This window comes from Cetorhinus maximus, chromosome 28 (assembly GCF_964194155.1).
Source record: "Cetorhinus maximus chromosome 28, sCetMax3.hap1.1, whole genome shotgun sequence".
Lineage (NCBI taxonomy): Eukaryota > Metazoa > Chordata > Chondrichthyes > Lamniformes > Cetorhinidae > Cetorhinus > Cetorhinus maximus.
The window spans coordinates 17,948,103-17,974,852 of record NC_135906.1 but is presented as its reverse complement, the minus strand read 5'-3'; the positions used below and the strand labels follow the sequence as shown (position 1 = coordinate 17,974,852).

The following is a 26,750-nucleotide window of genomic DNA, read 5'->3' as shown; positions in this document are numbered from 1 at the left end:
GGAGACGTATGTAATAACCTTGCAGAAGTCTAAGCCTTCAATTTCACGTTGATTTGTTGTACTCAGTTTTGGTAATTTTTCAGTGTAGGTCCCTGTGCAAATATTCTTTTGCTGCCAGACTCGCTTTCTTGGTAACATTGCAAATACTAATACACTTTATTTTTGATCAGCTAAAGAACTTGGAACACTGTTGAGACTGAACACACATCCTCTCTGGCCACAGGGGAGGTACCAGAGGACTGGAGGACAGCAAATATGGTACCATTATTAAAGAAGGGTAGTAGGGATAAACTAGGTAATTACAGGCCAGTCAGTCTAACATCAGTGGTAGGGAAACTATTGGAAAAAGTTCTGAGGGACAGGAATAATCTCCACTTGGAGAGGCAGAGATTAATCAGGGATAGTCAGCATAGCTTTGTCAGGGGGAGATCATTTCTAACAAATTTGAATTTTTCAAGGAGCTGACTAGGTGTTTAGATGAGGGTAGTGCAGTTGATGTAGTCTATATGGACTTCAGTAAGGCTTTTGACAAGGTCCCACATGGGAGAATGGTCAAGAAGGTAAGAGCTCATGGGACCCAGGGCAATTTGGCAAATTGGATCCAAAATTAGCTTAGTGGCAGGAGACAGGGTGGTGGGCGAAGGTTCTTTTTGCGATTGGATTGTAGTGTACATTAATGATTTAGATTTGAATATAGGAGGATGATCAGTAAGTTTGCAGATGACACGAAAATTGGTGGTGTTGTAAATAGTGAGGAGGAACGCCTTAGATTACAGGACAATGTAAGTGGACTGGTAAAATGGGTAGAAGAGTGGCAAATGGAATTTAATCCTGAAGTGTGAGGTGATGCATTTTGGGAGGACTATCATGGCAAGGGAATACACAATGAATGGTAGGACCCTAGGAAGTACAGAGGATCAGAGGGACCTTGGTGTACATGTGCACAGATCCCTGAAGGCAGTAGCACAGCTAGATAAGGTGGTTAGGAAGGCAAATGGGATACTTGCGTTTATTAGCTGAGGCATAGTATACAAGAGCAGGAAGGTTATGTTGGAACTGTATAAACTGCTAGTTAGGCCACAGGTGGAGCACTGTGTGCAGTTCTGGTCGCCACACTATGGGAAGGATGTGATTGTACTGGAGAGGGTGCAGAGGAGATTCACAAGGCTGTTGCCTGGGCTGGAGCGTTTCAGCTATGAAGAGAGATTGAATGGGCTAGGGTTGTTTTCCTGAGAGCAGAGGAGGCTGAGGGGGGACCTGATAGAGGTGTACAAAATTGTGAGGGGCATAAATAGGGTAGATAGGAAGAAACTTTTCCCTTTAGTGGAGGTGTCAATAACCAGGGGGCATAGATTTAAGGTAAGGGACAGGAGGTTTGGAGGGGATTTGAGGAAAATATTTTTCACCCAGAGGATGGTTGGAATCTGGAACTCACTGCCTGAGGGGATGGTAGAGGCAGGAACCCTCACGACATTTAAGAAGTATTTAGTTGAGCACTTGAGACGCCATAGCATACAGGGCTACGGGCTAAGTGCTGGAAAATGGGACTAGATTGGATAGGTACTTGATGGCCGACACGGACATGATGGCCCGAAGGGTCTGTTTCTCTGCTGTATAACTCTCTGACTCTAAATTAATTTACGATAAAATTAGTGTTTGACCATTCAGGCATGAAACAGATCATGACGAACAACTGGGGCTTTCAAAACGGAGAAAGATAAAGCGATCAATGGTGTGAAAATGGAGTTGAGGTGCAGTTGAGCAGTGGTCGAATTGAATGGCGGCACAGAGTCAAGGGGCTGAATGGCCTCCTGCTATTCGGATGTGGAGACAAAGTTATTGCTGCGACCAACAATTCAGAAAAATGAGTCAGAAAATCAGATGGGGAGAGTTCTGGATTTCCTATGGGAGGTAATTTCTGGAGCCAGATTTTAATATTTATTTCTGACGATTTAATTCCAGAAGTTGGGAAAGTGAAAACAAAGTAAGCCTTTGTTATTTCGAGAAAACATCTCAATATTTCACCATTTCAGAATTTACCTTTTTTTTGGGCTTTGGCAATTCTAATAGATTTTTTTTCTCCTTTAAGAAACTTGAGCAACTTCCCCTTTAAGAGGCGGCGCTGACGTCACGGTTGCGTCACGTGGCCGTGCGGCTGTCATGGCGGCGGCCAGTGCTCGGCGCGGCTTCCGCTGGGTCCTGAGGCTCGGAGTCGCTCAGTGGGAACCGGGCCCGCGATCCCCGCGGGGGCATCGGCAGGAAAACCGGCTCAGAGACCGGACTCGGACATTCCACACCGGCCCGAGTGAGTGAGAGAGAGGAGGGAGGCCACCCTGGAGCTGAGCGGGATTCCCGGAGGGGCCGTGACTCCCCCCACCAGGGGGAGAGGGGCGGGGGAGACAGTGACTCCCCTCCCAGGGAGAGAGGGGCGGGGGAGACAGTGACTCCCCTCCCAGGGGGAGAGGGGCGGGGGAGACAGTGACTCCCCTCCCAGGGGGAGAGGGGCGGGGGAGACAGTGACTCCCCTCCCAGGGGGAGAGGGGCGGGGGAGACAGTGATCTCCCTCCAGAGGGAGAGGGCCAGGGGAGACAGTGACTCCCCTCCCAGGGGGAGAGGGGCGGGGGAGACAGTGACTCCCCTCCCAGGGGGAGAGGGGCGGGGGAGACAGTGACTCCCCTCCCAGGGGGAGAGGGGCAGGGGAGACAGTGATCTCCCTCCAGAGGGAGAGGGCCAGGGGAGACAGTGACTCCCCTCCCAGGGGGAGAGGGGCGGGGGAGACAGTGACTCCCCTCCCAGGGGGAGAGGGGCGGGGGAGACAGTGATCTCCCTCCAGAGGGAGAGGGCCAGGGGAGACAGTGACTCCCCTCCCAGGGGGAGAGGGGCGGGGGAGACAGTGACTCCCCTCCCAGGGGGAGAGGGGCGGGGGAGACAGTGACTCCCCTCCCAGGGGGAGAGGGGCGGGGGAGACAGTGATCTCCCTCCAGAGGGAGAGGGCCAGGGGAGACAGTGACTCCCCTCCCAGGGGGAGAGGGGCGGGGGAGACAGTGACTCCCCTCCCAGGGGGAGAGGGGCGGGGTAGACAGTGACTCCCCTCCCAGGGGTGAGGGGCGGGGGAGACAGTGATCTCCCTCCAGAGGGAGAGGGCCAGGGGAGACAGTGACTCCCCTCCCAGGGGGAGAGGGGCGGGGGAGACAGTGACTCCCCTCCCAGGGGGAGAGGGGCGGGGTAGACAGTGACTCCCCTCCCAGGGGGAGAGGGGCGGGGTAGACAGTGACTCCCCTCCCAGGGGGAGAGGGGCGGGGGAGACAGTGACTCCCCTCCCAGGGGGAGAGGGGCGGGGGAGACAGTGACTCCCCTCCCAGGGAGAGAGGGACGGGGGAGACAGTGATCCCCCCACCAGGGGGAGAGGGACGGGGGAGACAGTGATCCCCCCACCAGGGGGAGAGGGGCGGGGGAGACAGTGACTCCCCTCCCAGGGGGAGAGGGGCGGGGGAGACAGTGATCTCCCTCCAGGGGGAGAGGGGCGGGGGAGACAGTGACTCCCCTCCCAGGGGGAGAGGGGCGGGGTAGACAGTGACTCCCCTCCCAGGGGGAGAGGGGCGGGGGAGACAGTGACTCCCCTCCCAGGGGGAGAGGGGCGGGGGAGACAGTGACTCCCCTCCCAGGGAGAGAGGGACGGGGGAGACAGTGATCCCCCCACCAGGGGGAGAGGGGCGGGGGAGACAGTGATCCCCCTCCAGGGGGAGAGGGGCAGAGGAGACTGACTCCCCTGGCAGAGAGGATAAAGACCCGAGGGGTAAGGAGCAGTGACCCCCCTGTTGGGGGGAAGGCTGGAGAAATGATAGGGGTACAAAAGAAGGACAGTAATCCCGAGATGGGACAGTGGAGACTGACCCTTTAGGCGGGGCAGTGACCCCAAGGGTGGGAAAGTGATCCTGGGGAAATGGGTCCCTCCCCATGATTGAGCCACAGTCTGACTCTGACACCACCCAGCTGATGAGCGGCTGGTGCAGCTGACTCTGACCGTTGGTTTTGGCCTCAAACACGGCTCTGTGAGTAATCCAATGCAAAGGCAACTTTAAATATTTATCTTTGTTTCAGGCAGTTAGAAATGAAAAATTACCAAGATCAGGCCAGTGTTCAATTCACTTGTTAATTGCACCACAGTAAATGTCCAACCTGAACCATCACCTGTTGTACAAGTCACTTTTGGACTGACTCATCTTGGACGTGACTTCAAGCTGTCCTCAGTTAAAATGCTGACCACTTTTGTTTGTTCCTAGATACCCATCAGTGTGAAGAGACAAGCCAGAAAACTCAGAGTTTGATGGATGTGTAAGTACAGAGGCTTGTGTCTCCCATTCTATTTTACTTTCCGTTTAATTCTTGTCCTCCCTCAGCTTTTTTTCTCATGAATGTGCTGACTCATGCTGAGATACAATCACTCCCTCTAGGTAAGGCCTTTTGGTGTTATATTTGCTGTGCTGTTGGTGGAGAGATCTGGTGAGTAATGCAGAATCTGGCTCGATCGATATTGCAGATTACTTTGTATCAAAGGTTCTGTGAGTTCATAGGGCGGGAACTTGCCTATGGAAGTGATTATTGAGATAAAGTACCTAAAATGCTTAAATCATTACAGCAAATATTTCCATCAGGGCTGTTGGAGAAATCACAGGCAGCTGAGCGGGACCACATCGTTTCACAGAAAATCAACACCTTTAGGAGTAAAACTGGCATAAAATAAATTATAGATTTTTACAGAGAATCTTCAATAAATATACCAAAATCTCTTAATTGTAATGTTAATCATCTAATAATTGTGTTACAGACAATGTTTTCCCTTGTTTTAGTGTAAATGTAACCTTTATCGACCGTTCAGGGAATCGGATTCCTGTGAAGGGGAAGGTGGGCGACAATATACTGTACTTGGCTCATGAAAATGGGATTGATCTGGAGGGTGAGTACCGATGGAGTGAAATTTTTTAATTCTTCACCTTAAAGAAAGAGAACAAGCTGACTTAGTGAAACAACAATAGAAAATGCTGGAAAAACTCAGCAGGTCTAACAGCATCTGTGGAGAGACGAACACAGTTAACGTTTCGAGTCCGTATGACTCTTCTTCAGAACTAAAAAGTAAAAATGTGATGGAATTTATACTGTTTAAGGGGGGTGGAGGAGTTGGATAGAAGGCCAGCGATAGGTGGGGGCAAAGGAGAGATTGCCAAAGATGTCATGAACAAAAGGGCAAAGGGGTGTTAATAGTAGCGGTGCTGGCTAAAGGAGGTGCTGATGGTGGCATCAGAAAGCAGAATGTGATAATAGCAGGACAAAGGTAAGCACTCTGGAAAGAACAACATGGACAAGTGACAGATGGCCCGGGGGGAGGGGGTGGTGATGGGGAAAAAAGATTGAAAATAGGAAACAAAAGTGAGGATAAAACAATAAAAATGAAAATAAATAAAAATGTGGATAAAAATTTTAAAATTAATATTGAAAAATGGGGATAAAAAAGGGGTGAGGATGGAAGAGAGAGTTCATGGTCTGAAGTTGTTGAACTCAATGTTAAGTCCAGAAGGTTGTAAAGTGCCTAATCGGAAGATGAGATGTTGTTCCTCCAGTTTGCGTTGAGCTTCACTGGAACATTGCAGCAGGCCAAGGACGAACATGTGGGCAAGAGAACAGGGTGGTGTGTTGAAATGGCAAGCGACAGGAGGGCCTGGGTCATGCTTGCGGACAGACCAAAGGTGTTCCGCATGCGGTCACCCAGTCTGCGTTTTGTCTCTCCAATGTAGAGGAGACTGTATTGGGAGCAGCAAATGCAATAGACTAAATTGAGGGAAGTGCAAGTGAAATGCTGCTTCACTTGAAAGGAGTGTTCGGGCCCTTGGACGGTGAGGAGGTAAAGGGGCAGATGTTGCACCTTCTGCGGTTGCATGGGAAGGTGCCGTGGGAGGGGGATGAGGTTTTGGGGGTGATGGAATGGACCAGGGTGTCCCAGATGGAATGGTCGCTATGGAAGGCCAACAGTGTGGGGGGGGGTGAAGGGAAGATGTGTTTGGTGGTGGCATCATGCTGGAGTTGGCGGAAATGGCAGAGGATGATCCTTTGGATGCGGAGGCTGGTGGAGTGAAAATGGAGGGCAAGGGGGACCCTATCATGGTTCTGGGAGGGAGAGGAAGGTGTGAGGGCAGAGGTGCGGGAGATGGGTCAGACATGGTTGAGGGCCCTGTCAACCACAGTGGATGGGAAACCTCAGTTAAAAAAGAAGGAAGACATGCCAGAAGCACTGTTTTGGAAAGTGGCATCATCAGAACAGATGCGACGGAAGTGAAGGAACTGAGAGAATGGGATGGAGTCCTTACAGGAAGCGGGGTGTGAGGAGCTGTAGGAGTTGGTAGGCTTGTAATGAATATCGGTGGACAGTCTATCACCAGAAATTGAGACAGAGGTCAAGGAAGGAGGGGAAGTGTCAGTGATGGACCATGTGAAAGTGATAGAGAGGTGGAAATTGAGAGCAAAATTAATAAATCTTTCCAGATCCAGACAAGAGCATGAAGCGGCATCGAAGCAGTCATTGATGTGCTGAAAAAAGAGTTGTGGGAGGAGGCCCCAGTAAGACTGGAACAAGGAAAGTTCCTCATACCCCATAAAGAGACAGACATAACTGGGGCCCATAGCCACACCTTTTATTTGGAGGAAGTGAGACGAGTTTAAGGAGAAATTGTTCAGTGAGAGAACAAATTCAGCCAGACGCAGGAGAGTGGTGGGTGATGGGGATTGTTCGGGCATCTGTTCGAGGAAGAAACGGAGAACCCTCAGACCATCCTTGTGGGGGATGGAGGTATAGAGGGATTGGACATCCATGGTGAAGAGGAGGTGCTTGGGGCCAGGGAACTGGAAATTGTTGATATGATGTAGGGCATCAGAGGAATTGCAGATGTAGGTGGGAAGAGACTGTACAAGGGGAGAGAGAACGGAGTTAATGTAGGAAGGAATAAGTTCCGTGGGGCAGGATCAGACTGACACGATCGGTCTACTGCGACAGTTCTGTTTGTGGATTTTGGGAAGGAGGTAGAAGCGGGCGGTTGGGAGACTATGAGGTTGGAAGCTGTGGAGGGAAGGTCTCCAGAGGTGATGAGGTCAGTGACAGTCCTGGAAACAATGGCTTGATGTTCGGTGGCGGGGTCATGGTCCAGGGGGAAGTAGGAGGAAGGTGTCTACGAGTTGGCGCTCAGCCTCTGCGAGGTTGAGGTCAGTGCGCCAGACAACAGCAGCACCACCCTTGTCAGCAGGTTTGATAAAGTCAGGGTTGGACTGAGAATGGAGTGCGGCAAGCTCAGAAGGAGACAGGTTAGAGTGGGTGAGAGGAACAGAGAAACTGAGCCGGCCGATGTCACGTCGGCAGTTCTCAATGAAAATGGTGATAGACTGCTCACCGATATTCATGACAAGCCCATCGACTCCCACAGCTACCTCGACTACAGCTCCTCATACCCTGCTTCCTGTAAGGACTCCATCCTGTTCTCTCAGTTCCTTCGCATCTGTTCCAATGATGCCACTTTCCAAAACAGTGCTTCTGGCATGTCTTCCTTCTTCCTTAACCGAGGTTTCCCACCCACAGTGGTTGACAGGGCCCTCAACCGTGCCTGACCCATCTCCCGTGCCTCTGCCCTCAGGCCTTCCTCTCCCTCCCAGAACCATGATAGAGTACCCCTTGTCCTCACTTTTTACCCCACCAGCCCCCCCATTCAAAATATCATCCTCCGCCATTTCCGCCAACTCCAGCATAATGCCACCACCAAACACATCTTCCCTTCACCCCCCCCCACACTGTTGGCCTTCCATAGCGACCATTCCATCTGGGACAGCCTGGTCCACTCCTCCATCACCCCCTACACCTCATCCCCCTCCCACGGCACCGTCCCACGCAATCGCAGAAGGTGCAACACCTGCCCCCTTACCTCCTCCGCTTCACTTGCACCTCCTTCAATTTAGTCTACTGCATCCCCTGCTCCCAATGTGGTCTCCTCTACATTGGAGAGACCAAACGCAGACTGGGTGACCGCTTTGCAGAACACCTTCGGTCTGTCCACAAGCATGACCCAGACCTCCCTGTCGCTTGCCATTTCAACACTCCACCCTGCTCTCATGCCCACATGTCCGTCCTTGGCCTGCTTCAATGTCCCAGTGAAGCTCAACGCAAACTGGAGGAACAGCACCTCATCTTCCAACTAGGCACTTTGCAGCCTTCCGGACTTAACGTTGAGTTCAACAACTTCAGACCATGAACTCTCTCCTTCATCCCCACCCCCTTTTTAATCTGCTTTTTTCAATATTCATTATTTAATTTTTATTTTTTATCCACTTATTTTTATTTTTATTTAGTTTCATTTTTATTAATTGTTTTATCCCCACTTTTTATCCTATTTTCAATCTTTTTTCCCACCACCGTCTCCTCCCCCACCCCATCCATCTGTCACTTGCTCATGTTGTTCTTTCCAGACTGCTTACCCTTGTGCTGCTATTATCACATTCTGCTTTCTATCCTTAACGCCACCATCAGCACCTCCTTTAGCCAGTACCAGCACCATAAACACCCCCTTTGTCCTTTTGTTCATGATATCTTTGTCAATCTCTCCTTTGCCCCCACCTATCACTGGCCTTCTATCCAGCTTCACCTGCTCCACCCCCCTTAAACAGTATCAATTTCATCACATTTTTACTTCCTTTTAGCCCTGAAGAAGAGTCACATGGACTCGAAACGTTAACTGTGTTTTTCTCTCCACAGATGCTGAGCTTTTCCAGCATCTTCTGTTTTTGTTTCAGGTTTCCAGCATCCGCAGTATTTTGCTTTCAAGCTGATTTAGTGATGTTGGTTAAGGGATAAAAATTTGACAGGACACTGGGTAAAACCCACCCCCCCTTCTGTTCTGTGAATAGTACCCTGTGAATGAGATCTTACCTGAGAAGGAAGACAGGGCCTTGGTATAAAGTCCCTCCTATGAATTACAGTATTTTGCACATTCCACAGTTCTGTGAAAACAGGATATCAGCCAGTCAGCTGCGTATTGCTGAATTATTTTGTCAGAGGGTGTAAATAATGGAGACATACCTTTGTAAGCTGTGTAAAGGCCCTCTATGTTCTGGCACCTCATGTGGTAAATACACTGCCTGGTGTGGTGCTGAACAACACACACCACAAAAAGGCTCCAGGTTTTATCTCTGCTGTTTGCTGCAGGAGCCAACATCGTCTGCCTGGCGGTAGTTGGGCTGAGGGATGCTGGCAAAGGTTGTAGTTTGTGCATCTAATCACTATCCAGTGACCCCTGGTGAAATGTGTGTGCGCGTGCATGTGCAAGCACATGCCTGTGCCCCGGTCAGGCACCGTGTGTGCGAGCGTGAGTTCTGTTTGTGTAGATTTTAATGAGGGACAGGATCAGATTCGGCTGTGAGCTCATCTGTGGTTAATTTCAACAACTCTGACTCACGTATAAAGAAAGGAGACTTGAGCACAGCACCAGAGGGCTGCCCCAACTCAATGATACACTTGTACCCCAGCAAGAGTTGGTGTTTTCAAGAAACATGGAGAGAAAATTAGAAAGGACCTGTGGCCAGTGTATGTAAAATAACCATTTCCTTTCCATGTATAGGTGCATGTGAAGCTTCGCTGGCCTGTTCAACCTGTCACGTGTATGTGAATGAAGAACATTTTGATAAACTGCCTGAACCAGCTGAAAGGTACAAAAATGTTGCTATACCTGCGCATGCATTGTAAGCACAAGGATTACAATTCAGGTCCTAATTCATGCTAACTTTCCATTTGCTAACCTGTGTTCTCCATGATATAATATTTGCAGTATGGCGAATGTGAGTAATCAGCCCAAGAGCCAACAATTATACCCTTTTACCATTGGGTTTAGCAGTAAAAGTTGTAAAGGATCCCAGTTGTATAATCCTAATCTTTTCCATAGATGAAACAGCACCATACTGTCAGGTAATATATTTCAGGTTACACTGCAGATCAGAATTTATTACAAAAATACATGTACACAGATTACAGCAGCAGATAAACAGTAATATAGTGCTCATAGCAAAACTTCATATCTCATACGGAAATCAAAATTAATAAACTGTTTAAATAACTCTTATATGGGACACTGCTATGCCTGTGATGTTCTCCACTGTTGATCATTAATGCTTTAATTGGGTTTTTGAGGAACTGAGTGCTGCCTGCTGGTACACATCACACTTCCCTTTGAAGCAGATGCAAGTTATTGTTGTAAGTGGACCATGAACAGCAGCCCCCCTTCACAACCTGGGACAATCTTCATGGGTCATACCTGAGTGAAGTGGGGATTCTTCAGTGACCTGGATACAAGCGTATTACTAGGGGAAGACGGTGGATTAATAGTAATGTCACTCGATTAGTAATCCTCCGGAGGCCCAGGCCTCTTGGGACATGGGTTCAAATCCCATCACGGCAGCTGGTAGAATTTAAATTCAATTAATAAAATGTGGAATTGAAAGCTAGTCTCAGTGATGGCGACCATAAAACTATCATTGGTTAAAACAAAAAGCTAAAAGCTACTGCGGATGCTGGAAATCCAAAACAAAAACAGAATTACCTGGAAAAACTCAGCAGGTCTGGCAGCATCGGTGGAGAAGAAATCAGTCAACGTTTCGAGTCTTCATGACCCTTCGGCAGAACTGAAGCATAGTTAGGAGAAAGATGAAATATAAGCTGGTTTAAGGTGGGGGGGTGGGGGGAGAGAGAGAAGTTGAGGGTGTGGTGATTGTGGAGATAAGCGAGCAGTGATAGGAGCAGATAATCAAAAGATGTTACAGACAAAAGGATCAAAGAGGTGTTGAAGGTGGTGATATTGTCTAAGAAAGGTGCTAATTAAGAATGGAAGACAGGACACTCAAGGTACAGCTCTAGTGGGGGTGGGGTGGAAAGACTAACAAAGTTTTAGTTTTAGATTTAAAAATAATGGAAATAGGTGGGAAAAGAAGAATCTATATAAATTATTGGAAAAAAAAGGGAGGGGGGAGAAACGGGGTGGGGATGGGGGGAGGGGGGGTGGTGGGGGGGGGTAGTTTAAGATCTAAAGTTGTTGAATTCAATATTCAGCCCGGAAGGCTGTAAAGTGCCTAGTCGGAAGATGAGGTGCTGTTCCTCCAGTTTGCGTTGGGCTTCACTGGAACAATGCAGCAAGCCAAGGACAGACATGTGGGCAAGAGAACAGGGTGGAGTGTTAAAATGGCAAGCGACAGGGAGGTTTGGGTCATTCTTGCGGACAGACCGCAGGTGTTCTGCAAAGCGGTCGCCCAGTTTGCGTTTGGTCTCTCCAATGTAGAGGAGACCGCATTGGGAGCAATGAATGCAGTAGACTAAGTTAGGGGAAATGCAAGTGAAATGCTGCTTCACTTGAAAGGAGTGTTTGGGCCCTTGGACGGTGAGGAGAGAGGAAGTGAAGGAGCAGGTGTTGCATCTTCTGCGTGGGCATGGGGAGGTGCCATAGGTGGGGGTTGAGGAGTAGGGGGTGACGGAGGAGTGGACCAGGGTGTCCCGGAGGGAACGATCCCTACGGAATGCCGTCAGGGGGGGTGAAGGGAAGATGTGTTTGGTGGTGGCATCATGCTGGAGTTGGCGGAAATGGCGGAGGATGATCCTTTGAATGCGGAGGCTGGTGGGGTGATAAGTGAGGACAAGGGGGACTCTATCATGTTTCTGGGAAGGAGGAGAAGGCGTGAGGGAGGATGCGCGGGATATGGGCCGGACACGGTTGAGGGCCCTGTCAACGACCGTGGGTGGAAAACCTCGGTTAAGGAAGAAGGAGGACATGTCAGAGGAGCTGTTTTTGAAGGTAGCATCATCAGAACAGATGCGACGGAGGTGAAGGAACTGAGAGAATGGGATGGAGTCCTTACAGGAAGCGGGGTGTGAGGAGCTGTAGTCGAGGTAGCTGTGGGAGTCGGTAGGCTTGTAATGGATATTGGTGGACAGTCTATCATCAGAAATTGAGATAGAGAGGTCAAGGAAGGGAAGAGAAGTGTCAGAGATGGACCATGTGAAAATGATGGAGGGGTGGAGATTGGAAGCAAAATTAATAAATTTTTCCAGGTCCCGACGAGAGCATGAAGCAGCACCGAAGTAATCATCGATGTACCGGAGAAAGAGTTGTGGGAGGGGGCCATCATTCATTGGTTGTCATTGGTTGTTGTATAAACCCATCTGGTTCACTAATGTCCTTTAGGGAAGAAAATCTGCCATCCTTACCTGGTCTGGCCTACATGTGACTCCAGACCCAAAGCAATGTAGATGACTCTTAACTCCCCTCTCAAATGGCCTAGCAAGACACTCAGCTCAAGGTTAATTAGGGATGGGCAATAAATGCTGATTTGCTGGTGATGCCTACATCCAATGAAAGAATAAATTTTAAAAATACACTAGAACCATTACAGCTCTCAAATCCGTCAACTTTTCAAGGAAAAATATTAAAATTGTACTGCTTTTCATAATTCAAGCTGCTTTAGCATGAACATTTATCACACCCGCTATTCATGACATTGACACACAAGTATGTAATGGAAGCATAAATATATAGAAAATTATCTGCAGGTAATGTCCCAGATAATTATCGTAGGAGGCCTGAAATCACGTGACATGACTTTAAGGAATGCTCCCCCATTATTAAACTGATTTCTGTAATACCTGTTTAAATGTCAGCTTTCTTTTAAGATAGGCTATCGCTCTGGACTCAGTCCTTTGTCAGATTAAAGATGTGGAATTAGTCAAGGCTTTTGAGATATGTATAGACATGAATGATCCAACTCACTACTAAATGATGTAGGTTCAGTCTTATTGAGATTGTAGGATTCTCTGATACCGCTGGAATAATGTAGATTGTAAAATCTGACGCCCTTGAAGAAATCATTGACCTCTCTTGAAGGTGCAGCTGATGGTAAAATTTGTAACAGAGCCAGGAATAAAAGAAACTTCAAGAGGAGAGTTATTTTATGGTAACTTTGGCTAAAATTATTTTTGTGCCTCTGGTTTGTTGAGAAGAGGAGAAACTTTTTCTACGCAGCGAGTGGTCAAGGTCTGGAATGCGCTGCCTGGGAGTGTGGTGGAAGCAGGTTCAACTGAAGCATTTAAAAGGGAATTAGACTGTTATCTGAAAAGGAAGAATGTGCAGGTCTAGGGAGAGAAGGCAGGCAAATGGTACTAGGTGAGTTACTCATTTGGAAAGCCGGTGCAGACACGATGGGCTAAATGGCCGCCTCCTGCTCTGTAACAATTCTGTGGAAGTACAGTGTTAATACCTTTTTAAAAAAATAAGTAGTTTTACTGAAAATTGAGAAATGGAGTTATAACTTCTGAATTTATTGCATCTGCCAAGAATGCAGCCTTGAAGTAAAATTTCTGTTTCTCACAATACGGAGAAACAATGGGGCCAATGGGACTGATTGGAGTTTGGGCAGCTATTTCAAAGAGTCGGCACAGGCATGATGGGCTGAATGGCCTCCTGTGCTGTGTCATTCTGTGATTCAGTTTAACCACCCAGCAACGACTGAGGCACAGAAAACAACGGTAAATTCAGCCCTTTGCAAAGTCCTCCTTACTAGCATCTGGGGGCTAGTGCCAAAATTGGGAGGGCTGTCTCACAGACTAGTCAAGCAACAGCCTGACATAGTCATCCTTAGGGAATCATACCTTACAGATAATGTCCCAGACACCACCGTCACCATTCCTGGGTATGTCCTGACCCACCAGCAGGAGAGACCCAGCGGAAGTGGCTGCACAGTGGTATACAGTCAGGAGGGAGCTGCCTTGGGAGTCCTCAATATCGACTCCGGACCTCACGAAGTCTCATGGCATCAGGTCAAACATGGGCAAGGAAACCTCCTGCTGATTACCACGTACTGCCCTCCCTCAGCTGATGAATCAGTGCTTCTCCATGTTGAGCATCACTTGGAGGAAGCACTGAGGGTGGCAAGGGTGCAGAAGGTACTCTGGGTGGGGGACTTCAATGTCCAATGCTCACGGTGCTTTCTAGCACCATGACAGTATTAGTAGGAGTGACCACTGCACAGTCCTTGTGGAGATGAAGCCCCATCTTCACATTGAGGATACCCTCCATCATGTGTGGCACCACCACCATACTAAAGGGGATAGACCTTGAACAGATATAGCAACCCAAAACTGGGCGTCATGAGGCACCGTGGGCCATCAGCAGCAGCAGAATTGTACTCGAATGCAATCTGTAACCTCATGGTCTGGCATATCCCCCACTCTACCATTACTATCAAGCCAGGGGATCAACCTTGGCTCAATGAAGAGTGCAGGAGGGCATGCCAGGAGCAGCACCAGGCATACCTAAAAATGAGGTGTCAACCTGGTGAAGTTATAACACAGGACTACTTGCGTGCCAAACAGCATAAGCAGCAAGTGATAGAGCTGAGTGATTCCACAACCAACGGATCAGACCTAAGATCTGCAGTCCTGCCGCATCCAGTCATGAATGGTGGTGGACAATTAAACAACTCACTGGAGGAGGAGGCTCCATAAATATCCCCATCCTTGATGATGGGGGAGCTCAGCACGTCAGGGCAACAGATAAGGCTGAAGCATTTGCAACAATCTTCAGCCAGAAGTGCCATCTCGGCCTCCTCCAGAAGTCCCCAGCATCACAGATGCCAGACTTCAGCCATTTCGATTCACTCCAAGTGGTATCAAGAAACAGCTGAAGACATTGGATACTGCAAAGGCTATGGGCCCTGACAACATTCCAGCAATAGTATTGAAGACTTTTGCTCCAGAGCTTGCCACGCCCCTAGCCAAGCTGTTCCAGTACAGCTATAACACCAGCATCTACCTGTCAAGGTGGAAAGTTGCCCAGGTATGTCCTGTACACAAAAAGGAGGACAAATCCAACCTGGCTGATTACTGCCCCATCAGTCTACTCTAGATCATCAGTAAAGTGATGGAAGGGGTCAAGAGGCACTTTCTTAGCAATAACCTGATCACTAACGCTTAATTTGGGTTCCGCCAGGGCCACTCAGCTCCTGACCTCTTTACAGCCTTAGTTCGAACGTGGAGAAAAAAGCTGAACTCGTGAGGTGAGTGTGACTGCTCTTGACATCAAGGCCACATTTGACTGAGTGTGGCATCAAGGAGCTCTAGCAAAACTGGAGGCAATGGGAATCAGGGGGAAAACTCTCCGCTGGTTGAGTCATACCTAGCACAAAGGAAGATGGTAGTGGTTGTTGGAGGTCAGTCATCTCAGTCCCAGATATTTGCTGCAGGAGTTCCTCAGGGTAGTGTCCTCAGCCCAACCATCTTCAGCTGCTTCATCAATGACCTTCCTTCTGTCATACGGTCAGAAGTGGCGATGTGCAATCATCAGCAAACAATGTTCAGCGCCATTCGTGACTCCTCAGTTTCTGAAGCAGTCTGTGCCCGTATGCAGCAAGACCTGGACAACATTCAGGTTTGGGCTGATAAGTGGCAAGTAACATTCGCACCACACAAGCCAGGCAATGACCATTTCCAACAGGAGAGAATCTATTCATTGCCCCTTGACATTCAGTGGCATTATCATCGCTGAATCCCCCACTATCGACATCCTGGGGGTTACCATTGACCAGAAACTGAACTGGACTAGCCATATAAATACTGTGGCTACAAGAGCAGGTCAGAGGCTAGGAATCCTGTGACGAGTAACTCACCTCCTGACTCCCCAAAGCCATCTACAAGGCACAAGTCAGGAGTGTGATGGAATACTCCCCACTTGCCTGGATGAATGAAAGTAATTTCAGTTGTAACTGTGAATGTAGGAATTCATAATGAAAACAAGTTCATCCAAAAATGTGGCAACAGGTTTTGTCAAAGGGAAGTAACATTTTTAATACTTTTTCAATAGATATACGTGTCAGAGTTTGCAAAGGATGAGAGTCAGCTGCAAATGAAAATGTATGACTGATTAAACGAATTAAATGTATTGTTTTTCCAGGGAGGAAGACATGTTGGACATGGCACCAGTCCTGCAGCTCAACTCCCGGCTGGGATGTCAGATCATCCTCACCAAAGAGTTAGAAGGCATGGAACTGACGCTGCCTAAAATCACCAGGAACTTCTATGTGGATGGGCATGTGCCAAAACCCCACTGATGGGCATTTGCTGGGGCTTGTGGTATATAGGGAGACTCGCATCATTCCAGTAATGCTTCAGTCACATGGTTCACTTTGTGATGGACCAGCACCTAATGGGCAGTCACTTCCACCTCAAGGCAGGGGGGGGGAGAGGAACAGTAAAAGCAATTTGTCAACTTGGAGTTGGGGAGAAGACGGGCAACAAGAAATTTAGGGGTAAAGGTCACCCTCTACTCAGCCCAGCCCCACCCCTCCCACTGCCCTCCCAACGTCTCCCTCCCTCCCGTGAATTCCCTGAGGACTTCCAAGCAGTGTGTAGAACTCCTGCCCGGGTCCTCATTACTCCACAGGAAATGATATGTTTGTTGCTGGAACTCTCTGCCCCGTCCCATTCTGACCTCTGCCATTAACGCCATTAAAGTGCTGTCCATCAGATGGGACTAGCCTGTTGTGATTTGGGACTGTGCCGTTAGCATTTCAGTCCTCATTTGTTTGCTGAGCTTTGTAAAGCCACAACCCAGCGCGACTAGAATCCCTAATTCCAAGAGTCTCCTCCTTTTAGGGTGAAGGGGACAATGGTTTCTGGGCATAAATAGATAAAATAACTTTTCAACTGGGAGGTTCAGTCGTTGCAGTTGCTTCTTGAGAAGGACCACAGAGAATGCTACAATAATCTAAAACATAGCACAACAGAAGATTTTGAAGTATTTCTGAAGGATAAGGATCAAGTGCTGCTGTAAGAGAGTGCAGATTTCCAGAGGGTGTTCAGGAAATGAAGGTTTGCTAATGAAATGAGAGAGAATTACGCTGCAGCGTGGATTCCTGGGATTGATTACAAAACTCTCTGGGATTTGAGCACCGGACAGTTGAAGGCTAAGGCTCTGACTAATTCATCAAAGCTGCAAAGTGAGATCCCTCTTCTCCCACAGATCTGTGAACCCAAAAGCGGATAATACCTCACCCAGGTTGATAACTGCTTTGTAACCCACCAGAGAACAGCTTGTATGAATCACACTGTGGATGTGCAGCCAGCCAGTGCAAAGGCTACCTGTCTCTCAGCCTCTCAAACAGCAATGTCCTGACAACACAGTCAGTTCACAAGCTGCTCGAACACAACAGTGTGTTTCAGAGCTAAATATATATATTACAATATTTCAAGCAATGCTACAATTCTATTCTTGTTAGTTGGGGTGAACCAGGAAGGATTGTTCTTTTTGTGTTACGGTTGGTAAATGTGGCGGGATTTTAAACATATGGAGTTTATTTAAACTTTATTACAGTAAAATATTGATGCATAAAATCTACAATAAAATCAGATACATATTTTGTCACCACTACTTGTCATGTTTCTACTTGAAGAGCTGTGTTCCTGAAACCCGTGCTGATTTCCTCCATAGAACAGTCTAAACAAACTGCCCACCGTGCGTTTTTGTGAAAAGTTTGAACCAATGTTGCCTGTTCCTGGTGCAGGTTCAGGATGAAAATCAGAATTGAGGTTAGACAGTTGAAGGAGGTGTTACAAATGCAAAGTTTTATAAGATTGTTATGTTTCCAAACTGCCCGTTTTAAGTTAGGATAAAATGGAGGAAGGAAGGGAGGTTCTGAATTCGACTCAACAACGAGCTTGGGTGCAAAAGCCGATATAGTGGATGCTGGAAAATCTGAAAGGAGAAGTAATTGTGGAAATGCTCAGCAGGTCAGGCACCGCTGTGGGGAGAAACAAGAATTCATGTTTCAGGTCGATGACCTTTCATCAGACTTTTTTTTTACGGTTGGGAAGAGACTACAAGGAGAGAGTCGAGATAGGAAGAAGTTCCAAGTAGCAGGGACAGACTGAAACAGTGGACTGACCAGGGCAGCCCTGTTTGTGAATTGTAGGAAGAAGGTAGAGGCAGGCTGTACGTGTTTGGGGGACTATGAGGTTAGAAGCTGGGGAGGGAAGATCCCCAGTGGAGATGAGGTCAGTAATAGTCCTGGATCCAATAGTTTGATGTTCGGTAGTGGGGTCATGGTCCAGGGGGAGGTAGGAGGAAATGTCGGAGAGTTGGCATTTGGCCTCGGCGAGGTAGAGGCCCATACATCAGACAACACCACCATCCTCGTCAGCAGGTTTGATGACATGTCAGAGTTAGACTTGAGAGAATGGAGGGCGGCAAGTTCAGAGGGAGACGGGTTAGAGTGAATGAGAGGAGCAGAGAAATTGGGACAGCCGATGTCACGCCAGCAGTTCTCAATTGAAAGATCTAAAGAGAGTAAGAGGCCGGAGGGAAGCGGAGGGAGGGAGAATACTGGAGATGGGAGAAGCAATCCGTTAAGTGGTGGGGGAAGACTTCTGTTCTCATGAAAGGGCAGCAACTGAAACGTTAACTCTTTCTCCACACAGATGCTGCCTGAGCATCATGGGTGACTTGATTGTTACCGGTTAAAGGGAGCCCCAGGTTTTCTTCCTCGAAAGAAGGTGCAAGATATTCACTCTTGTAAAGAATGATACGAGCAGCTGTGCTGTTAGTGGATAGACTATTAGTCTCCAACTCCCAGGGAGGTGTTAACAATATCCGGTTTCGTAAATGGTTATACTTTAAACTGTCTATTTAATTCCAAGATAGAATGAGGGTCTCGAGGATAGCTAATAAGTGTTTCTACCTGGTGTTACAGGCAGAATTTATCTGTTCTGTTATTGCCTGTGATCAATATCATACAGAAAGAGGTGTGTGTTTTCTTAAGCCTGGAGTGTGTATTCCAATTATAACATTCCGCAAGCTTTTGTGAGTTTAAAAATAATGGTTATTTATTCTCACACACTTGCCCCAAATTTAACAGAACGTCTCACATGCACACAGTCTCACTCATGCACCCAAACACACACACGTTGGATACAGATAAAGGCCATGCACTTTTACAGGTTACAGTTATCTCAGTCTCTGATTTACGATCTCCGGTCTCCCACGTACAGGCTTGTGGTCTTTTTAATTGATTTGATGATTTAAAGTTGAAGTGAGGGTTTTGTCAAGCGAAGGGTTCACAGCAGATTGTGAGGTTTCTTGAAGGCAAATAGTCAGGAGGTTGGTTCTCAGACAAACTTTAAACTGGAACACAGTATGTACTCTGGCTAAGAACAGAAAATGCTGGAAATCGCTAGCTGCCTGATGCCTAGCACCTTGTTTCTGAGCTTGGTTCACAGACTGGCTGAACTGATGCGTTGGTAGAACTGACTGCTCTCAGCTCCTAGCCAATCTTTCAAACAGACAAAGAAAACACGGCTGCCTTCATGTAGTTTTTCACAAATTCAATATATTTTCCAAATAAGGTCTGGTGTTCATGTTGATTCCACATCCTGTGTTGTGGGTTAACACCTCTGAGGTCCACCCAGCCTAGTTTGGATGGGGAAAACCATCATGATACAATGAGATAAAAACAGAAAGTACTGGAAAAATGTAGCAGGTCTGGCAGCATCTGTGGAGAGAGGAACAGAGCTAACGTTTTGAGTCGGTATGACTCTACTTCAGAGAAGCAATTTCAACAGCTGGTTTGTATCCATTTTTTAAACATATTGTCCGAAAGTTCATAATTACTGGGCATGACACTGGATACGAAGCCCATGTGCTTCACGTTGCCATGAAGCTGGGCTTTGAGAGTGGAAGAGTCCATAGGAAGACAACATTGCAGGATTAGGTTGCAGTTTTCCCTAAGAATATCACTGAACCTGTGCAGGCAGGGTCAGTCTGCAAGAGTCCAAGAGAGTGCGATAAAGGCAGCAAGTCTCTATTGTCCACCATGCAGGATGCACGTGGGAGCTTGCGCGCAAATCGAGGAGGCCAAGTTTGTGAGTTTTTAAACAAAGCTAGAAGATTCGCCCAGATTTGGCTAGAGGGAGGGATCTCCAATTTGTCCCTCGTGGTGAAAGTCCGTTCTGGGAGTAGAGGTTACCAAGCTGGAAAAGGAGCTGAGAATAGCCTTGCACTGGTTCCAGGACAATGAAGTGTCTACTTAAGAGACAGAGTGAGCATAAGAACGGAGGGATATTTTTGGTTGTTTTAAATGTTAAGTGGGGGACCTTTTCTGTAGTTCCAGTCAAGAGAAAGGACTGCAAGACATTATTGATGGATGAGGAACAGGAGGTGAGGTGGGTGGAGCATTTTCTTAACCAGCCCAATTCCAGCTCCATGTCTGAGTTCGACAACAGCAATGCAGCTCAATAGCTGAACATCAACCTTGGAGAAATGAGCAGATCAGAGGTCCAAAGAGCCTGAAAAACAAGGCACCTGGGATTGTCGAGATACCAGATCATTGAAACACGGTAAGAAAACGGTCATAACAGAGCTCATGGAGCTGTTCAGCAGGCTCTGGACTGCAGAGGGCATCCTGGATAATTGGGGGCAAGGGAAAATCGTCAAGCTGTCCAAGAAGGAAAACTTCAGTGACTGCAACAACTGGAGGGGCATAACTCTGTTGGCAGTACATGGCAAGGTCTTCAGCATGTTGCTCCTCATCAGGTTGAAAGCAAAAGTAGACGGTACTCTTTGTGAAGAACAGGCAGGTTTCAAGGTGGTAGGTCATGCTGTGAGCAGATCATATACCAGAGCCTGGAGTATCAGAGGCCACGTGTTATCAACTTCTTTGATTTCAAAAAGGCTTTTGATAGTGTCCATCAGTAGTCACTCTGCACATTGTAAGATAGTAGAGCAGCCCAGAGCAGCATATTAACATCTTCAGGGCCTTTTACCATGACTTCAACTGTTGCGACAGGACCACCACGGGCACCACAGATTCCTTCAACATCAAAGGACTAGGGCAAGGCTACATATTCTCCTCATTCCTTTTCCTGTTGGTTATTGATTTCATCATGAGAAAGATGAGGGTGGGATTTGAGCCCATGTCCCCAGAGCATTAGAACAAATACAAAAATACCTGGAAAAACTCAGCAGGTCTGACAGCAACTGCGGAGAGGAACACAGTTAATGTTTCGAGTCCGAATGACTCTTTGTCAGAACTAAGGAAAAATAGAAAAGAGGTGAATTATAAGCTGGTTTAAGGGGTCGGGGTCGGGGGCGGGGGGTGGGGGGGGAGGTGGGACAGATAGAGGGCCAATGATAGGTGGAGATTGCCAAAAGATGTCATAGACAAAAGAACAAAGAGGTGTTGACGGTGGTGATATTATCTAAGGAATGTGCTAAAGGGGACATTAATGGTAGAAAGCAGGACGAGCAAGGTACAGATAGCCCTAGTGGGGGTGGGGTGGGGGAGGGAATCGAAATAGGCTAAAAGGTAGAGATAAAACAATGGATGGAAATAAATTTAAAAATAATGGAAATAGGTGGGAAAAGAAAAATATATTTAAATTATTGGAAAAGGGGAGTCGGAAAGGGGGTGGGGATGGAGGAGAGAGTTTATACATTCCGGAAGGCTGTAAAGTGCCTAGTCGGAAGATGAGGTGCTGTTCCTCCAGTTTGCGTGAAGCTCAACCGACTAAGTACTTTACAGCCTTCCGGACTGAATATTGAGTTCAACAACTTTAGATCATGAACTCTCTCCTCCATCCCCACCCTCTTTCCAACCACCCCCCACCCCACCCCTTTCCAATAATTTATATATGTTTTTCTTTTCCCACCTATTTCCATTATTTTTAAATGTATTTCCATCTATTGTTTTATCTCTACCTTTTAGCCTATTTCGATCCCTTCACCCCACCCCACCCCCACTAGGGCTAACTGTACCTTGCTTGTCCTGCTTTCTACCCTTAATGTCCCCTTTAGCACATTCCTTAGATAATATCACCACCGTCAACACCTCTTTGTCCTTTTGTCTATGACATCTTTTGGTTATCTCCACCTATCACTGGCCCTCTATCCAGCTCTACCTGTCCCACCCCACCCTCCCTTAAACCAGCTTATATTTCAAAACAAAAATAACAAAAGCTGGAAAAACTCAGCAGGTCTGGCAGCATCTGCAGAGAGGAACACAGTTAATGGATGACTCTTCAACAGGACTAATTAAAAATAGAAAAGAGGTGAAATAAAAGCTGGTTCAAGGGGGGTGGGACAGGTAGAGCTGGATAGAGGGCCAGTGATAGGTGGAGATAACCAAAAGATGTCATAGACAAAAGCACAAAGAGGTATTGACATGGCTGCAAGGGGATCAGGACTGGGAGCTAAATATCCAAGGATATACATCCTATCGAAAAGATAGGCAGATTGGCAGAGGGGGTGGGGTTGCTTTGTTAGTAAGAAATTAAATTAAATCGATAGCAAGAAACGACGTAGGGTCAGATGATGTAGAATCTGTGTGGGTAGAGTTGAGGAACCGCAAAGATAAAAAAACCATAATGGGAGTTATGTACAGGCCTCCGAACAGTAGTCAGGATGTGGGGCACAAGGTACACCAGGGGATAGAAAAGGCGTGTAAGAAAGGCAAGGTTACAGTGATCATGGGGGATTTCAATATGCAGGTACACTGGGAAAATCAGGTTGGTAGTGGATCCCAAGAAAAGGAATTCGTGGAATGTCTACGAGATGGCCTTTTGGAGCAGCTTGTGGTGGAGCCCACTAGGGAACAGGCAATTCTAGATTTAGTGATGTGTAATGAGGCAGATTTGATAAGGGAGCTTAAGGTGAAGGAACCCTTAGGAGGAAGTAACCATAATATGATAGAATTTACCCTGCAATTTGAGAGGAAAAAGCTGGAATCAGATGTAACAGTATTACAGTTGAATAAATGCAACTACAGAGGCATGAGGGAGGAGCTGGCCAGAAATGACTGGGAGATGAGCCTAGCAGGAAAGACAGTGGAACAGCAATGGCAGGAGTTTCTGGGAGTAATTTGGAAGACACAGCAAAAATTCATCCCTCGGAAGAAGAAGCATACTAAAGGGAGGACGAGGCAACCATGGCTGACAAGAGAAGTCAGGGACAGCATAAAAGCTAAAGAGAAAGCATACAATGCGGTGAAGAGCAGTGGGAAACCAGGGGATTGGGAAGCCTACAAAGACCAACAGAGGACAACTAAAAAAGAAATAAGGAGGGAGAAGATTAAATATGAGGGTAAACTAGCCAGTAATATAAAAGAAGATTGCAAGAGTTTTTTTAGATATATAAAGGGTAAGAGAGAGGCATAAGTGGACATTGGGCCGCTGGAAAATGACGCTGGAGAAGTAGTAGTGGGGAACAAAGAAATGGCGGAGGAACTGAATAGGTACTTTGCGTCACTCTTCACGGTGGAAGACACGAGTAACATCCCCAAAGTTCAAGAGAGTCGGGGGGGCAGAGGTGAGTATGGTGGCCATTACCAAGGAGAAGGTGCTAGGAAAACTGAGAGGTCTGAAGGTGGATAAATCACCTGGACCAGATGGATTACACCCCAGAGTTCTGAAGGAGATAGCTGAAGAGATAGTAGAGGCGTTAGTGGTGATCTTTCAGGAATCACTCGAGTCAGGGAGGGTCCCAGAGTACTGGATAATCACTAATGTAACCCCCCTGTTTAAGAAGGGAGTGAAGCAAAAGACGGGAAATTACAGGCCGATTAGCCTGACCTCGGTCGTTGGTAAGATTTTAGAGTCCATTATTAAGGATGAGATTTCAGAATACTTGGAAGTGCATGATAAAATAGGGCAAGTCAGCATGGTTTCATCAAGGGGAGGTCATGCCTGACAAATCTGTTAGAATTCTTTGAGGAGGTAACGAGTAGGCTAGACAAAGGAGAGCCAATGGATGTTATCTATTTGGACTTCCAGAAGGCCTTTGACAAGGTGCCGCACAGGAGGCTGCTCAGTAAGATAAGAGCAAGGTACTAGCATGGATAGAAGATTGGCTGTCTGGCACGAGGCAGAGAGTGGGGATAAGGGGGCCCTTCTCAGGATGGTGGCCGGTGACTAGTGGAGTTCCGCAGGGGTCAGTGTTGGGACCACAACTTTTCACTTTATACATTAATGATCTAGATGAAGGAACTGGGCATCCTGGCTAAGTTTGCAGATGATACAAAGATAGGTGGAGGGACAGGTAGTATTGAGGAGGCGGGGAGGCTGCAGAAGGATTTGGACAGGTTAGGAGAATGGGCAAAGAAGTGGCAGATGGAATACAATGTGGGGAAGTGTGAGGTCATGCACTTTGGTAGGAAGAATAGAGGCATAGACTATTTTCTAAATGGGGAGAGAATTCAGAAATCTGGAGTTCAAAGGGACTTGGGAGTCCTAGTCCAGGATTCTCTTAAGGTTAACTTGCAGGTTGAGTCGGTAGTTAGGAAGGCAAATGCAATGTTGGCATTTATTTCGAAAGGACTAGAATATAAAAGCAGGGATGTGCTGCTGAGGCTTTATAAGGCTCTGGCCAGACCACATTTAGAATATTGTGAGCAATTTTGGGCCCCGTATCTCAGGAAGGATGTGCTGGCCCTGGAGAGGGTCCAGAGGAGGTTCACGAGAACGATCCCAGGAATGAAAGGCTTAACATATGAGGAACGTTTGAGGACTCTGGGTCTATACTCGATGGAGTTTAGAAGGATGAGGGGGGATCTGATTGAAACTTACAGAATACTGAAAGGCCTGGATAGAGTGGATGTGAGGAAGATGTTTCCATTAGTAGGAGAGACTAGGACCCAAGGGCACAGCCTCAGAGTAAAGGGAAGACCTTTTAGAACAGAAATGAGGAGAAACTTCTTTAGCCAGAAAGTGGTGAATCTATGGAATTCATTGCCACAGAAGGCTGTGGAGGCCAGGTCATTGAGTGAATTTAAGACCGAGATAGATAGGTTCTTGATTGGTAAGAGGATCAAAGGTTACGGGGAGAAGGCGGGAGAATGGGGTTGAGAAACTTATCAGCCATGATTGAATGACGGAGCAGACTCGATGGGCCGAATGGCCTAATTTCTGCTCCTATGTCTTATGGTCTTATGACGGTGGTGATATTATCTAAGAAATGTGCTAAAGGAGACATTAAGGGTAGAAAGCAGGACGAGCAAGGTATAGATAGCCCTAGTGGGGGTGGGAATCGAAAAAGGCTAAAAGGGAGAGATAAAACAATGGATGGAAATAAATTTAAAAATAATGGAAATAGGTGGGAAAAGAAAAATATATATAAATTATTGGAAAAGGGGGGGGTCGGAAAGGGGGTGGGGATGGAGGAGATAGTTCATGATCTAAAATTGTTGAACTCAATATTCAGTCCGGAAGGCTGTAAAGTGCCTAGTCGGAAGATGAGGTGCTGTCCCTCCAGTTTGCGTGAAGCTCAACCGACTAAGTACTTTACAGCCTTCCGGACTGAATATTGAGTTCAACAATTTTAGATCATGAACTCTCTCCTCCATCCCCACCCCCTTTCCGAATGCCCCCCCCACTTTTTCCAATAATTTATATAGATTTTTCTTTTCCCACCTATTTCCATCCATTGTTTTATCTGTACCTTTTAGCCTATTTTGACCCCTTCCCCCCACCCCCACTAGGGCTATCTGTACCTTGCTGGTCCTGCTTTCTACCCTTAATTAGTACATTCCTTAGATAATATCACCACCTTCAACACCTCTTTGTGCTTTTGTCTGTGACATCATTTGGTTATCTCCACCTATCACTGGCCCTCTATCCAGCTCTACCAGTCCCACCCCCCCTTAAACCAGCTTATATTTCACCTCCTTTCTATTTTTCCTTAGTTCTGTTGAAGAGTCATACGGACTGGAAATGTTAACTGTGTCCCTCTCCGCAGATGCTGTAAAACCTGCTGAGTTTTTCCAGGTATTTTTGTTCTAGATTTCCAGCATCCGCAGTTTTTTGCTTTTACCCCCAGATCATTAGCCTGGGCATCTGGTTTACTAACCGAGTGATATGACCACTCCGCCATCATCTCCCACACTGTCACGCAGAGAAGGCCAGGGCAGGTATTTTGCCTCCTGGGCGTATGTCAGGCCAGAATGGCAGCAGGGTGGACACCAGCCGCTGCAAGATGACGACGTCGCCGAGCGACGAGGGCGGGGCCGGGCGACGGGCCAGGCGTCAAGGGCGGGGGGCGGGGCCGAGCGACGAAGGCGGAGCCGGGGGCGGGACCAGGCGACGAGGCCACGGTGGGGGGGGCGGGGCCGGACGACGAGGGAGGGCCGAGCGACGAAGGCGGGGCCGGGCAACGAGGGCGGGGCCGGGCGACGAAGACCTGCTGAAGTACGTTGAAGGAGAGACTGAGTTTGGAATGTGTTGATAATAGAAATAGTGTTTAGTCAATGTTTGTTTTTAGTTTCTTTTTCTTAAAAACTTGAAATCTCCTGTGTGATCTTTTCAGTCATTTACAGGCAATTCGAATTTCTTAAGAAAAATTAATGGTCTCAGAAAATCCAAATGGGAGACCTGATGGAGGGAGATTCCAGAACATTGGAGAGTGGCTGGAGGGGCAGGAGGTCGGGCCCGGGAGGGGGCGGTGTGCCGGGAGGCCGGGCTCGGTGTGCCGGGATGGGGTGGTGTGCCGGGAGGCCGGACTCGGCGCCGGGAGGTGGAGCTGTGCCGGGAGGCCGGGCTCGGTGCCGGGAGGGGGCGGTGTGCCTGGAGTCCGGGCTCCGGGCCGGGAGGGGGCGGTGTGCCGGGGGGCTGGTGTGCGGGGAGGGCGGGCTCGGGGCCGGGATGCCGG

The 26,750-nt window shown here is 47.7% G+C and overlaps 1 protein-coding gene across 1 annotated transcript; it reads left to right on the top strand.

Annotated features, from left to right (window-relative positions):
- Nucleotides 1-2,149: 2,149 nt before the first annotated feature.
- Nucleotides 2,150-17,486, top strand: fdx2 (ferredoxin 2). Its single transcript, XM_078531303.1, has 5 exons — nucleotides 2,150-2,305; nucleotides 4,284-4,335; nucleotides 4,851-4,957; nucleotides 9,651-9,738; nucleotides 16,017-17,486. The coding sequence occupies exons 1-5, from the start codon at nucleotides 2,161-2,163 to the stop codon at nucleotides 16,171-16,173; spliced, it is 549 nt and encodes a 182-aa protein (XP_078387429.1). The 5' UTR covers nucleotides 2,150-2,160; the 3' UTR covers nucleotides 16,174-17,486.
- Nucleotides 17,487-26,750: the final 9,264 nt, after the last annotated feature.